Source organism: Pygocentrus nattereri, chromosome 25 (assembly GCF_015220715.1).
Source record: "Pygocentrus nattereri isolate fPygNat1 chromosome 25, fPygNat1.pri, whole genome shotgun sequence".
Classification (NCBI taxonomy): domain Eukaryota; kingdom Metazoa; phylum Chordata; class Actinopteri; order Characiformes; family Serrasalmidae; genus Pygocentrus; species Pygocentrus nattereri.
The window spans coordinates 28616725-28631656 of NC_051235.1; the positions used below are offsets into that span (position 1 = coordinate 28616725).

The 14932-nt window shown below is 41.7% G+C and overlaps 1 protein-coding gene across 3 annotated transcripts in view; it reads left to right on the top strand.

Annotated features, from left to right (window-relative positions):
* ankrd11 (ankyrin repeat domain 11) overlaps positions 1–14932 on the top strand; it is a 174535-nt gene that overhangs the window by 146125 nt on the left and 13478 nt on the right. For all 3 annotated transcript variants that reach the window (XM_017721647.2, XM_017721649.2, XM_017721648.2), the window contains 4 exons: positions 11900–12073; positions 13109–13309; positions 13920–14062; positions 14772–14916. In XM_017721647.2, the coding sequence (XP_017577136.1) occupies positions 11900–12073; positions 13109–13309; positions 13920–14062; positions 14772–14916 (663 nt within the window). The remainder of the gene's footprint in view (positions 1–11899; positions 12074–13108; positions 13310–13919; positions 14063–14771; positions 14917–14932) is intronic.

Here is a 14932-nt window from a genome sequence, read left to right on the forward strand (position 1 = left end):
TTAACAAGCCCAGCTCATCAGCCACATCTCATCTATTTCAGGTGATTGAAGAAAAAATGTAGATAAGAGGTAAAATACCTGTTACCCTTTACATTATATGTAACTTTCATGATGAATGGACCAGAAGAAATGACCCAAAATGACTTGGACAACATTCTGGTTCCATTCACTTGCGTTAAAAATTAAAAGTGGAGGTTTTTTTCCTTTTCCTGAAAAGTTATAATTTTGGAGATACAAGGTTTTTTCCGACAACAGCGAAATGTAGTCTTATACAGGAATTCCACAAATTCTATCCAAATTTGTGCATAATTCATGTAATCAAATATAAACAAAGTCATTCAGAGTCATTTGGTGCTAGAGAGGCTTTCTAAATCAAAAGGAACCACATGTCTGAGAAGTTTAATGCTCCCTCATAGGAAGTAATTACATGAAATGTTAATGAATTCACTGCATTATGTCTCAGACTTTGATTTGGCCTAAAATATATTTATTTAAAAATTCATAGGCAATATAGACCCCAAAGAAACTTTTTTGTCCCCCCCAGATTTACCACTGTTGTACCACCATGAACATTTTATGTAAAAAGTCAGAAAATGTTGAAGTTCTCTGGTGGGTTTGGATTGTAAATAAACTGGCTCTAATTGTGTTGTAGACAACTGAATTTCTAGTTCCTGTCACCACCAACATAAAGAAAACTGGAGCTCCTACTGTGTCCCATTTCAGCTCAGACTACGGTGAATGACTTTATTTACATCTCAATGATTGAGATTGGTTTCTTTAGTTTAGGACATGACGTCACCCAGCATGTTTAAAAATTAGTTTTTAAAGCAGCCGTAAAAGCTTTTACCATGACGGCGGTTATCGCAGTAACTTGGTTGACCATAACCGGGTAAGGCAGCCCTAGTTTGTAGCTCTTACTCAGTGCAACTCGGCACTTTCTAGTGTTTTGGTTTTGGTCTCGGTCTGTGTTTTTATGCTAAGTCATTGTCAGTCGACTGTGGAATATTTGTGATGGTTGGCACAATTCCTCTCCTCTCTGCTTGATGCTTTGAGTCATTGTGTGTGTGTGTGTGTGTGTGTGTGTGTGTAGTCCTGTTTACCTCTCTTGCTTCCTCTCCCAGTGGGATATGTGCCAGTTCAGGCCTGTAACCTTTGCGCCATATTCACCACTAGCACACACGGACACACCTCCCAGTGACTAAGCTTGAGTTCTGTACACATGTGCCAGTGGCATAATTTTTCCATTGAGCTTAATTATGAACAGACAAATGCCTTAATCTGTGGAAAAAAGGCCATTTACTGCACACTGCCATTCCCAGGCCAGGGAGAGGAGAGAGTCTGCCTTTTATTATGTAATGAGCCGGGGTGATTAGTGGTGCACTCTTTGACTCATCGGCCCTGTTTTAGCTCAAAGAATGAAAACAAGAGCCAGTTCACTGCTGCATAGGTTTTTACACTCTAAATGCCTCATGGTTTAGGGTTGTCTCGATACCAGAGTTTTCATTTCAGTGTAGAGACCAGGTGTAGAATCGCAATGCTTGATGCCAAACGATACCATGTCAAAAAGGGAAAAAGCCCAAAAATATTGTTACAGCTGTTATGGTGTCAACCTGGTGCTAGCTTATTTTGATAAAGGTAAAGTTAGTGTTTACCCAATTAATGTATTCAGAAGTACTGAACTTTGGATAGTTCGTGTAACTCGTCATTCTAAGTCCAAAAAGACTGGCTGCGTGAATAAAAGCACAATCGGAGCAAAGAAGAAAGCACTCCACCCTCTGTGGTTACACATTTTATATATATATATATATATATATATATATATATATATATATATATATATATATATATATATATATATATATATAAAATAAAAATCTCAGCATCAGCACCGATAGATACATGATGAAACATATCAGATATTGCTGTCATCCCAGAATCCCCATGTTTTGTGTTGTATCAACATTATAGGATTTTTAGCTTGGTGTGCTACACATTTGCTGGATTGGCCTGTCAGAAGAACTTTGCCTGGAGCAGACTGTTCGGTAGCCTCTTACGAGAACATATTTATGCCTATTACTGTTATTGAGCTTATGATGTAGACAAATGACTTCATTCGTTGCCAGAGAGCAGTTGGACCCCTTGGCAGATGGTTTAGCTTTGGCCAGCAGTGATATCATCTCCAGTACGTTTGGTAGCTATCGTAGATGATATTTTTTGATAACTATGCTGACTCAACTCTTAGTAATAGAAGTCACAGCTGAGGTCATTTTAAACATTGAGATGCACACATCTACCTTTGAATGTACATTTTTCCATTGATTTTGAAGAATATCAGTATCATAAACTCTTTAATCCCCATTTCAGCTGGATATAAATTTACAGTGATATGTACAAAACACTACACTTGACAGTAAAACAGGAGTGTAAATGAAGTGTGCTTATCCCCTACGTGAGACGTTGACGTGAGACGTTGACGTGATACGATATACAAAACACTGCACTTGACAGTAAAACACGAGTATAATTAAAGTGTGCTTATCCCCTGCGTGAGACGTTGATGTGAGACGTTAATATGAGACAATATACAAAACACTACACTTGACAGTAAAACAGGAGTGTAAATGAAGTGTGCTTATCCCCTACGTGAGACGTTGACGTGAGACGTTGACGTGATACGATATACAAAACACTGCACTTCACAATAAAACAGCAGTCTAAGTGAAGTTTGGTTATCCCACTATGACATGAGAATTTTTATACAGAAACAGAAAGCGATATGTAGCTTATTCAGCCAGAAATTCCCAAAGTACTGCATACATATACAAATACACAAGACCAGAATTAAATTGAGCTGATTTTATTTGAAAAGCCCTGCTATCCATTGTATTGTGTGAGTATTTCATAACGAATGAACTACTTCGATGAACCAATAGAAATATACCAGGCTGACTTGGAAAGTGATCCTCAGTTCGTTAACGTACATTAAAGTTGGGAACGCTGCCTCTTTCTCTGGTAAAGCTCCCATTTCACTGATATGAGACAGAAGAGACAACAGCGATGTGCTCAGTAAGTCACGGCATCATCATGATTGTGAAGTCGTGTCTTCATCTTCCTCAGAAATCAGTCCTCACTCAGCGCGCAATCACATTTGCTCTGCGCCGTACGGCCGTTCTTATGCAACAAACGTAGCAGGCTTGTGTGGGGGCGCCGTACGCACTATGCGGCTGTGGCTTAAAGAAGCACAGCCACAAAAAGATGAGCTTCATCTCGTCCCCCCCTGCCTGATAAAACAGTCCGACAGTGAAGGTAGAAGAGCAGGGCCTTGTGCTGTCATCTCTGCGCTTTCTCCGCTTTCATTTTCTGCAAGGCTCCATTTGAGATGCATAATTCATCTAGCTGGTATTTCTGCTGTTGTTTTTTTTTTCCCCCAGCAGCTCTTTGCTGCTCTACTGTGAGAGCAACGCAAAAGGCCTGAGAAATCTCACTGCTTCTCTTCCTTTCTTCCTTCCTTCCTTCCTCTCTCTCTCTCTTGCTTGTTTTCCTTCACACCCTTCCCATATTCTCTCCTAACATCCTGTAAATATTGGTGCTTGAAGCATACCTGTCCCCATTCACAAGCATGCTGGTCCAAAATTGGGGGTTTAAAGATACAAATTTTGACAGAGATCAGGATTTGCTTGGATTATATATTGATTCTATAGAGCTGTAATTATATACCTGAGGCTTGAGCGCTGCACCAGGCTGCCCTTTAGTTGTGGTTGTATTGTACGCAGCACGTTTGTGTTGGATTGCTCCTCTACAGGCAGTTCAGGGGAGATTCACTCGAAAGAGGCCCTAAATCTTCTGTAATAACTCACGCTGGGACGAAGCAATCTCAGCAAAATCACACGCTCCTTGTTGTGACATGAAATTTCCCCAAAGTAAACATTATTAACTTTGGATGGAAATTAGCAAAAGTTTTTTTTTTTTTTTTTCCATTTTTTCGTATATTTTTGTAGATTTTCTGTTGGTCCGTTCATCATGAAATATTAGCGTATTCTAAAGGGCGTTTTCAGTTCAAGTTCAAAACAAGAGAAAGGGATAAAAGGTTTGATCTGATCGAAACGCCTCGTATCTCCAGAAATGTGGCCTTACAAGAAAAGAGGAAAACCTACTTTTTAATGTAAGTCAGTGAAACCAGACTTTTCTGGGCTGTTTGTTTTGGCCTATTCTTCATGAAATCTACACACCATATAAAGGGCAGCGGGCATTTCCATCTCCTATCATGCAGCCCTAATGTAGAGCAGTGTAGCCTCGCAGCAGCCCTGGCGAGGCACATTGCATTTGGGAGATGCAGGGGCGGCTGTTATGGTTGAAGCTGGAGGGAGTGGGCTGCCTTATCAGAGACAGTAATATTCACTGCTCCGCTGCTGCCCACGCTAATGCTGCCAGGCATAAGCACTAGTGCACACACATACACACTTGGGTGTGCACACGACGTGTCTGCTAGCTCTAGGCAGAGAAGAGACGAGTCTCCGTTGCTTTTTGGATTTTTTTTTTTCTCAAGCCTTCATTCCAAACACTCTCTTTTGGAGCACTACTAGAATCTTAGATTTCCAGAGGGAGGAATGTTTTTGTAATATTTCATTCCCATTTTATCTGAAAAAATCTGTGTGACCTTTGTGCACCAGCTGTCCTGTGTGTGTGTGTGTGTGTGTGTGTGTGTGTGTGTGTGTGTGTGTGTGTGTGTGTGTGTGTGGCCTGCACATATAGCACTGTTCAAAAGTCAAAGACCAACCCAACCCTTCATGTATTTCTCTTTTTCAGTCAAAATTATTAAATTTACTTTGATCATTTTTCAGTCTCTGGAAAAAGGCAGAACGATATATGTTTCACAGAAAATAAGTAAAAAAAAAAAAAAAATATATATATATATATATATATATATAATATTTTATTATTCAGTGTGTCACTGTTTATCTACATTCCAGCTTCCACGCTTTTCAGGAGACTCACTTTCAGTTCCTCAAAGAACCTGCAGACTCGCCTCCAAAGTTCAGTCTGAGAAGCTGCTTGATGATTTTCTGAACTAATCAAACCCATTCAGTGGTGCTGAGGTCTGGACTCTGGGGTGGTCAGTCCATCGTTCAGCTTCTTTGTTTGGTGTGTCCGTCTCCTTTTCTCAGTGAGGTTCTTCTTGATCAGCTACACGTCCTTTCAGACCCACAGCGCTGAGTGGTCTTCTCACAGTGGAAGGATGGACAGAAACACCTGTGGATGTTTTCAGATCTGAAGCAGCTTGATGTTCTCCTCTCTCTCAGAGATGAAAGCTTTCAGTGCTGTTTATCTGATGAGGCAGTTTTGGTGTCTACCAGCTCTTCCAGGTGGTTGTTAAAAGCCCTTTTTCTCTGTAGCATTTAATCATTTTTTGAACTTTATCTTTAGAAATAGCTCCTGAAAAATGAAACTCGCGTGTCGTGGCTGTTTTGATTGGTCTTTAGTAAGTGAAGGCTGTGAATTTGCGCGGTACTGTAAGGGTCTGACGCAATAGCACGTGTCTCCTCTCATAGAAAGGCCCTTGTTGTCGTCTGCTGATGTCTTGGATGGCCAAACAGAGGGGTTTTTTTTTTCTTCTTTTTTTTTACATTTTTTTCTCTTTCTCTCCCTTCTGTCGCACTGTTCTTTCATCTGCAGCACACAAAGCAGTGACACAACATCCTGTGGGCACTTCCTGTCTCTTCTGCCTTCATTTCCTGTTTTCTATGGGCAGCTCAAGAGGGGAGTGTCTCTCTCGCTCTCTCTCGCTCTCTCGCTCATTCTGTATCTCTTGTTTTATCCCTGTCTCATCTCATTTTTGTCTCTTTTTTTTCTTTCCTTTGCCCCTTACTCCTTTCTTTCTTGCATTCTCGCTCACACGTTTCTTCTTTTTTTTTCAGTTTTCCACAGAACGTTCTCCTCGTGAAGTAACAGCCCAATCAGGCGGAGTTATATAACCCTGATGAAGTCTGGCTGGAGAGTGGTTTCAGATTTATACTTGGAGGAAAAATCTCAGTTGGAGGGAAGCTTTTTTTTTTTTTTTTTTTTCTTCCCCTTTTTTCCCTTTAGACTGCCTTAACTCTCTCGTCTCTGGTAGCCTGCATGTGTGCAGAGTTTGTTGCTCTAAATGTGAGCAGTAAAAGAGGCCGTTCATGGCGTGGTCTTGGGAAGTCCCCCTCCTTGGTTGAGCTTCAGTCCCACCCCTTCCCCAGCCCGTGACCCAGATTCTCTGCAGCATACATACAGACTCGCAGCACGCGCAGCTTGACCATACGACGTTTTCCAAGAAACCATAACGCAGTCGGCCACTCCATTGTCTTCTCTCATACCCTGACGTAGCTTTGTTGTCCATTATACTTTGTATTTATTTATTTTTTTTGTATCAGCTCAGACGTTGCTGGTCTGCCACCCATCCAGCTCCTCAGGTCTGATCAGTTTCAGCTCACAAGAAACAAGTTTCACCACCATGGGAAGACGACTGTTCTCAACAGCGATAAGATTACAGGCAGGCAGCCCATGTGTTCTCAGTTCGTTGCACAAAACCGCTGGCTTTGTTCTCGTGACCTTATATTTCAGGTTTGTCTGCCTCTAATCTGATGATTAGCTTTCCAAGTTTTTGGTGATGGAAGCGTAGCCTCTCTTTCACCCAGACAGTAGGGCTGCACAATATTGACATCAAATATGATGTTCGATAAAACTGTCAGGCATCTTGAGGACGATACGAAAAGCGATACATTACTAGTAACTAATGCGTCTCCGGTTGAACGTAACACATTTTTGGGGTGTGAATCAGAGATCTAACTAACCGCTCTTTAAACCCCTCTTTAATCAAATAAACACTGTTTGCTTTTCCGCCAGGTAGCGAGCTTCAGTAGCCCAGCTGGCAGTAGAGCCTGAGCAGCCTGTGTGCTGCATGTTTTCCTCTTTGCTGCAGCTGTTTGAGTTGAATGTCCATTAAAGCAGTTATGGCGTCATTTTAAGGTCTCGGAGCGTGTTTTCTATGCCGTTTGGCGGTATGGTTAAGGTACTCGTTTCCCGTGTGGGAGAGCAGTTTCAATCCCAGTGCAGGGAAGCATTCTCTGTCATCACCGCTCTAACGATTTGTTTATAATGGAAAATCGTATCACAATAACAGTACGGTTTGTTGTGCCACCCTAACCAGACAGTTTGTGGCAAAAGGTGCATTTCAGATTTTTACAGTCACAATTTTACTGATTTAAAAAAAAAAAAAAAACATGGAAAAATCAGAAAATTGATCAATTATATTTATATATAATATATAATATATATTTATATATATATTATATATAAGTCCTAAAAAAGTTGGCCCATTAAACCACTAAGATTGGATATTTTAGCATATCGCTGCTGTCGTACGAAAACCTATCTCCGTTTTTGGCATATTTTGAAAATGCCCTTTGTCCTTTACATTGTGTGTAAATTTCTTGAAGATTGGACCAGAAGAAACCGCCCAAAATGACTTGGAAAGACGTCTGGTTCCATTGCCTTACATTAAAAGTAAAGTTTTTTTCCTTTTCCTGTAAAGTTGTCATTTTGGAGATACAATGTTTTCTTCTAACAGCAGGGAGATATTTATCTGCTAATGCCCAGACGGCAGATGTGTTTATAGGGGAAACACTGCATAGTACAGTTCCATATCTGAATATTACTGATAGACTCATATAGTTGGGGTCACCAGCTCTGCTATCCTGATGCAACTTTAGCCCTTCAGTTTGGACTTGGATCACAAGGTTTCCAGCCCAACAGATGAGCAGCCCAACAGATCTCTCAATGCTTTCCGCCAGACTAATGATGGCAAAGTACCTATGCTTCCTTAACTATCGGACCCCTTGTTTTAGTCTCTTAGTGCTTATTTGAGTTGACTGGCAGCATTAGGCCAAAGTGTTGTTTTGGAGCTTGGTTTCTTGGACAACTGTGTTTTTATAAGACTACTTTGGGTTGCGCTTCTCCTTGTTGCTAAGCAACAGTGGCGTATCTGGAAGTCAGCTGTGGTAGGAAGCCATCATTTCAATATATACAGGCAGAAAGTTTTATTGCTAGCGACTGTCAAATGTGGTGCTGTGTTTTCTTTGCATTCAAATCGTGAAGCAACCACTTACTTCTTCCATTACAACCGTCAATGAAAGCCCACCTTGCCTTCGATCTAGTGATGCATCAAAATGGAAATTCCTGCCCGAAACCGAAATTCGAGACACACCTGAAACTGAAACTGAAACCGAAAGCTGAAAGTTTGTTGTTGTTGTTTTTAGAATTAGCCAGCACTAAGAAAAAACAATTTAATAAAGAAAATATTTTTATTATTGATCAGTTGTGATATTAATAGGATAAAACTGACCCATCAAGGAGCAGTTTACATAAAAATACTTATTAAAATTATTTTTAATCATAATTAAATAAAAAATTAAATTTAATTTAAATTTTTAATCATTACTTTGCATCTTCGTGCTCGTGTTTATCTTTTTTTTTTTTTTTCCCTCATTATTTCAAAACTGAGGCTACAGACGGTGCTTAGCATGCTAGTGGGAGCGGTTCCTTTCTGCTTTGCTCTGTTTTGCATATCAAGCAGGATGGAAGTTCTTGAGCATCGTACCTCCTCTCGATAACAGCTGCACTTGCTGCAAATGCAAAGTGTGAAAACAGTGCCTTTCCCTCTTATTGACAGGGTATAACTTGGTTTTTCCATTTGAATTTACATGACCAAATTGTAAGGAAATTATTCAGTAACTGCATTATATATTTTATATATATATATATATATATATATATATAATTTTATATATGGCGGCACGGTGGCGTGGTGGGTAGCGCTGTCGCCTCACAGCAAGGAGGGCCTGGGTTCGATTCCCCGGCCGGGTGACCAGGGTCCTCTCTGTGTCTGCGTGGGTTTCCTCCGGGTTCTCCAGTTTCCTCCCACAGTCCAAAGACATGCAGTCAGGCCAGTTGGACGTGCTAAATTGCCCCTAGGTGTGAGTGATTGTCTGTGTCTGTCTGTCTGCCCTGGTACACCACCATTCTTTATTTAAACCACCCCAAACTAATATTACAGTTTGCACTTACCACATAAAAACTATGGAAGAAAGTCTGCATCACATCCAAGCCAGTCGGCAGATGAGCTTATGAATGAGTTTAATGATGGGGAAACACTGCATAATAAAATTCCAAATCTATATATTACTATAAATTGATATAGTTGGGGTTGCCAGGTCTACTTTACTGAGACTACTTTAACCCTTCAGTTTGGCCTTTGATTACAAAGTGTCCACCCGAACATATGAGCCGTCTCTCAGTGCTTTTGGCCAGACTAACGATACTAACCCCCAGCTGCTCCCCGGGCGCCATGGATAGGGCTGCCCACCGCTCCGGGCAAGTGTGCTCACTGCCCCCTAGTGTGTGTGTGTATTCACTAGTGTGTATGTGGTGTTTCACTTCACAGGTGGGTTAAATGCAGAGGTGGAATTTCCCCGGTTGTGGGATTAAAAAAAGTACCACTTAACTTAAGCTAAAGCGTAATTTGTACCAAGTAGCAGGTTTCAGTTCTCCAGGCAGTTGCAAAAGCTCTGCAGTCCTCTTTAAAACGTCACCGCTGTCGTTTTCTGATAAAGGCCTTGCTTGGTTTGAAGGCTGCTGTCTCTTCTCCCACTGCCTGGAAACATGTTTAGACTGCTTCTGCAGCACATGCAGGCTGAGCCTGAATCGAAGGAATGTGTCTAAACGGCAGATGTGCGTGTGTATGTGAGAATCCGAATGGGTGGGGGTACGTTAAGCGTAATTGTTTGCAGATGTTGGAGAAAGTTCATCAGACCCGACTGTGGAAAGTAATCCCTGGAAAGAGTTGTGCGACCGGAAGCTTCTCCGCTGCTTTGTTTCCTTTCCATATAAATTATGTTTGTGGCCTCGAGCAATTCGCTGTCTAAAGAGCAACGGCACGCAGGCTTGTAGATCTTCCGTAGATTAAGCGCGAGCTGAAACGCAGACGGCGGGGTCTATTGTAGTTCAGTGTTTTTGTTGGCAGTGACTCGATGGCGGGCGCACGTGCTGGTGCCGGTGCTGTTAGGGCCGGTGTTGGAGTCTTGAGGCTCGGGGTCGAAGGATGTCTCCCTGTTGTTTGCCACTGTAAGCTGATAGCGTGGGTGAGAGCAGCATAATGGACCGTCTCTGTGCATTGTGGAGGAGATATGTTAACACTCAGACGCTGAAAATAATTGACGGGCGTGTCTTTGAAGAGCAGCTGCTTTTGTCCAGCTCTTCGGCTGCGTGGTGACCTTGGCTTAGCCACGCTGAAACGAACACCAGCCATTTTGTAATCGCTGTCAGGTTGCCAAGTCACACCCTTAAAGAAACGCCCACGCGCACATTTGTACTCCCACAATCCCCCTCGCGGCCCCACCCCATCCAGACTGGCAGCGGAGTGCTCCTCCCTCCCCAGGGGAACGCCGGGTAATCTGCTGTATGGCTGCTGCAGGCTCTCGTGCTGTGGGGGAGGATAGGAGAGGGGAATTCACCTGAGAGTGCAGGGTTTCACTTCACTTTCAGAAAGCAGAGACACATGGGCCACATCACCCGACCTGCACTAGTTAGAGTTCCCTTGGGCGAATTTGAAGGTCGCTCACTTTAGGATGTGTTCACACTTGGCAGATTCGATTAAAGCTTCAGGATCTGCAGCGCTCAATAAGTTTGAGTATCCATGAGCGTTAATGATGGGATATCTTGTGAACCACAAGGAAGGAAAAAGAAACGAATCTGAACTGGCGAAGGGCTTTAGCCTTGCTTTTTTAGGTGATTGCACTGGAGGCTAAAATATTGAAATGTATTTTATTATTCAAAAACAGCTCAGGGACATCGGTATGTTTTCATGATGGACGAGTAACGGCGGCTGCCTCTTCAGATGAGCTAATGAATGAACGCTACCCAGTACAACTTGCTGTTAGTACAACCGTCAGTGAGTAGTACTGTTTCCCGCCACATGGTAGACTGGGGTTTGATTCCTTGCCATGTTAGACCAAGTCCTTGAGCAAGTCTTCTAACCTCATACATCTCGGACATGGTCAGGTTTTAAGCTGTTCTGGTATAAGAGCTTCTGCCAAACGCACAAAAGAAAATGTAAGGAAATTTTTTCTCCTCAGTAGAAAATGTGATGTTTTGGTTTTGAAATACTTTTGGACTGTTTCTGTACCCAGCTAACATCAGCTTTCTCAGTCACTGGGCCCAGTTTCAGTATTTTGTATTGTGTTTTTGACAAATTGAGCTTATTAGCTAGCCATGCAAACTTAGTAATGCAACATGTTTCTGAGAAGTTGGAGCAAAGCATCCACGTATTCTGTGAATAGCTGCTTTGTCTGGCTAAAGGCTTCGCTCTAGAGCTGTGATGCATTGTCTTTTTTGTTGTTGCTAGCTGTGTAGCCCTTAGCTTGCTAACTAGCACATTAGCGGATTAGTGCAGATGTTATCAGCAGTCATTTTTAACCAGTGAAGTAGTTTTCCTATCTGAACCCCTGTTTAAGCACAGCAAAGCAAATATCATTGTTTTGATAGTTGAATCACGTTAAAGCTGCAGCTTTGGATTTGAATAGGAAGCGTGCACCCAGTTGCAATGGTTTCTTGTTCTTTCTCCAAAGATGACACAATTCCTCATCCCTCCAAGGGCTAATAGACTTCACTGGTATTAATATAATATAAGAACAGCCCTTAAGATTGTGTCTGGGATTCCCCGGAGAGCAAAACGGTGAACTCTGTGAGGGCTTGTTTAAAAACGCAAAAATATTGAGGAACTCTATTAAATTGCTCCTATTTCTTGCTCATAAGGTTGTCATTTAGACAGTTTCTGGGTCTAACGCACCCTTGTCTTTTCTCCTCCCCTTCACAGAAAAGCAAGGTCCGGAGCGGAAGCGTAATAAAAAGGAGCCTACCAACTCCAGGAAGCCAAGCCTGCCATTCGGGATGGGCATGCCAGGGATCCGGGCTGGGTACCCGCTGTCAGAGCGGCAGCAGGTGGCTCTTCTTATGCAGATGACGGCAGAGGAGTCAGTAAACAGTCCAGGTGCGTGTTTGTCATGGGCGCCACGTCCGTCCACGAGCACTGCAGCCCCCACAGCTCTCACTGTCCTTGCTGTGCTCTCTCCCTCTCATGCTATGCTTCATTAAAACACACACTACAGGACTTAATTAGAATTCAATTTAACAAGATAACCCTCATCAATTCCCATTACTTCAGCAAAACAGACCTCCACAATCTTAATCCACTTCTGTCCCTGAGCCTCTCCCATCATCGATGACAGAACAACAGTGGAAGCATTTGTTTAGCTGTATTAACATGCGACTTGTTGAATTTGCCGGTCTGATATCGCGGTCTGATTTTACAGCGTTAGGAAAGGAAACGCTTTTTGCCATGGATAGGGTTACGTTAGCTTTAAACGTTTGTTAGTACGATCCGTACTCTGAGCCAAACCACGGAGTTGGAAGGGTTTTTTGTTGATTTTCTTATCTCAAGAATGCATGGCTCTGTTAGATTACTGAAATGCAGCTCTTCCCCTTCTAGTGCTTGTACCGATTCCATTTTTCCAAAACAAAAACAAAGATAACGAAAGAAGGACAAGTCCTCGCCCAGAGTATTTCAATTTATTATAATGTGCAAAAATTATTTCTTTGTGCTGACAAAGAGGAGAAAAAATGAAAAGAATAGCGAAAGCTCTGCCTATGGATTGCTTCGGCTCCGCTGTTTGACTTCCTGCTTCGTCTATTTATGTGCAAGCAAATTTCCCCATTCACACCTAGTGGACTGAACACAGATTAAGTGAGTTTTAAATAACGTTCCGGACAAAGCCGCACAAACTCAATAAGGAAAATGTGATTAAGGATTTATTTTAATCTAATAAGAGATGAAATGAGTCCAGGCAATGAGGTCCTTCGTCCCTCTTCTGCTGTGTGTTTGTTATACAAGAGCGCCATCTAGAGGCAGTCAGTGGTTATTATTTTCAGCCTTTAGTTTTTCCTTTTTCCACGTCATGGTGCGTGCACAATGTAGCAGGTTGTAGGTCCGCTTCACGAGTTTTGTTCTGTGTGAACCTCTTTGCAGACACAACACCAAAGCACCAGTCGCAGTCGAATCTGGGTCAGAAGGGAACGCCAAACTCTGCCTCAAAAACCAAAGACAAAGTGAATAAGCGCAATGAGAGGGGTGAAACGAGACTCCATCGAGCAGCCATTCGTGGGGAGGTACGCCGCATCAAGGAGCTCATCAGCGAGGGAGCTGACGTGAATGTAAAAGACTTTGCAGGTAAGGATGACTTTCAGCTCCCGTCGTCACTGATGTTGTTTTAGTGTCATTGTTGCACTGTCAACATGTTGCCTACAGGCTCTGTATTAAAGACTGGAATTGTACTAACATTTGAAAGTGTAGAATCACTTATTATATAGTTTTTGTCATTTTATATATAGTAGTAACTTATAAAGGGTAGTTTTAAATATTACTCTGTTCTCCAGAAGGTATTTTTATTCAGAATTTCAAATAAGCAAGAAGTGAAGACAGTTTACAAGTTATCTTCCTTGAGCTTTGATCTCCACTTAGAATTCTTAATATTATTATATCTTAATTCTTAACATTTTGGAGTATTGTACAGCTTTTTTTCATCATAGTGGACACACTTATTCCAAACTTCTGAGCTGTGATTCTAAACACTAATGTATGTCGACTATTTTGGTTTTTCTGTTTACACTCTCCTGAAAAGCCTTTCTTTTGTGCAATGTTGGCCATTCCTGCATGTGCTACTGTGGTCCGTATTGCTTAATATTGGTCATTTCCGAGTGTTATGAAGCTGCTGAACCTGTCGACTTTATAAATAATGATCAAATTGCTAAAAATCCCGTTATCAAATATCGTTATCCAGGCTGGACCGCACTGCACGAAGCATGCAACAGAGGGTATTACGATGTGGCTAAGCAGCTGCTGGCAGCAGGGGCCGAGGTCAACACCAAGGGCCTGGATGATGATACTCCTCTACATGATGCGTCAAACAATGGCCACTTCAAAGTAAGCACTCAACTGAGTTGATACAGTAAACCTGCAATTCCCAGTCCTTCCTTTCTTTCTCACAAAGTAGCATTCCTGCCTCAAACTAGGTCTTGTTTAGACCTGTTTTTTTTGTTTTTGTTTTGTTTTTTACAAAGAAGACCAGAATATTCACCTTTTCTGTCTTGAGGAAATCCCCTTCATGTACTGTGCCAGAAAGCCAGTAAGTTGTGGTTGTGATGTCACAACAAATGGAGGTTTGGTTGCCTCTGAGTGGTCTAATTTTACAAGCAGCACACATCTCTGTATTATTAGGGTAAATTTCCCCTCTTAAAACTTAAGACAGAGTTTTTGATAATGTACTCTATAATTTAAAAAATCGCAGCTCTTGCCATTTGAAAATTGTATTCTCTCAAATTGTGATTTTGATATAAAAGTTTCAGCCCTAATATGGATGCTGTAAGATTTTACCTATCAGTAATGTTAGTTTTGTGCCTTAGTTCTGTTAGTGCCTCCAAAGAAGTTGTCATTTTTCCAAAAGTTCCTCCCACATTCAACATACATCAGAAGAAGGGACTTCAAGTCTTCAAAGTAGTTTAAAGTTCTCATTTTAACCAGTTTGTTCCTTAAATGAAGAATGTTATCATTTTGGTTATCAGGTATTAGGATTCTGTTTTAAATGAATGAGTTACAAATATTTTATTATGATTGTTCTTATTTTTTTTTGCAGGTGGTAAAGTTGCTCTTGCGATATGGAGGGGATCCTTGTCAAAGCAACAGAAGAGGGGAGACACCTCTGAAGGTGGCAAACTCTCCAACCATGCTTAATCTGTTGCTAGGAAAAGGCACTTACACCTCTAGTGAGAGTTCGTCAGGTGCGTATCATATTTG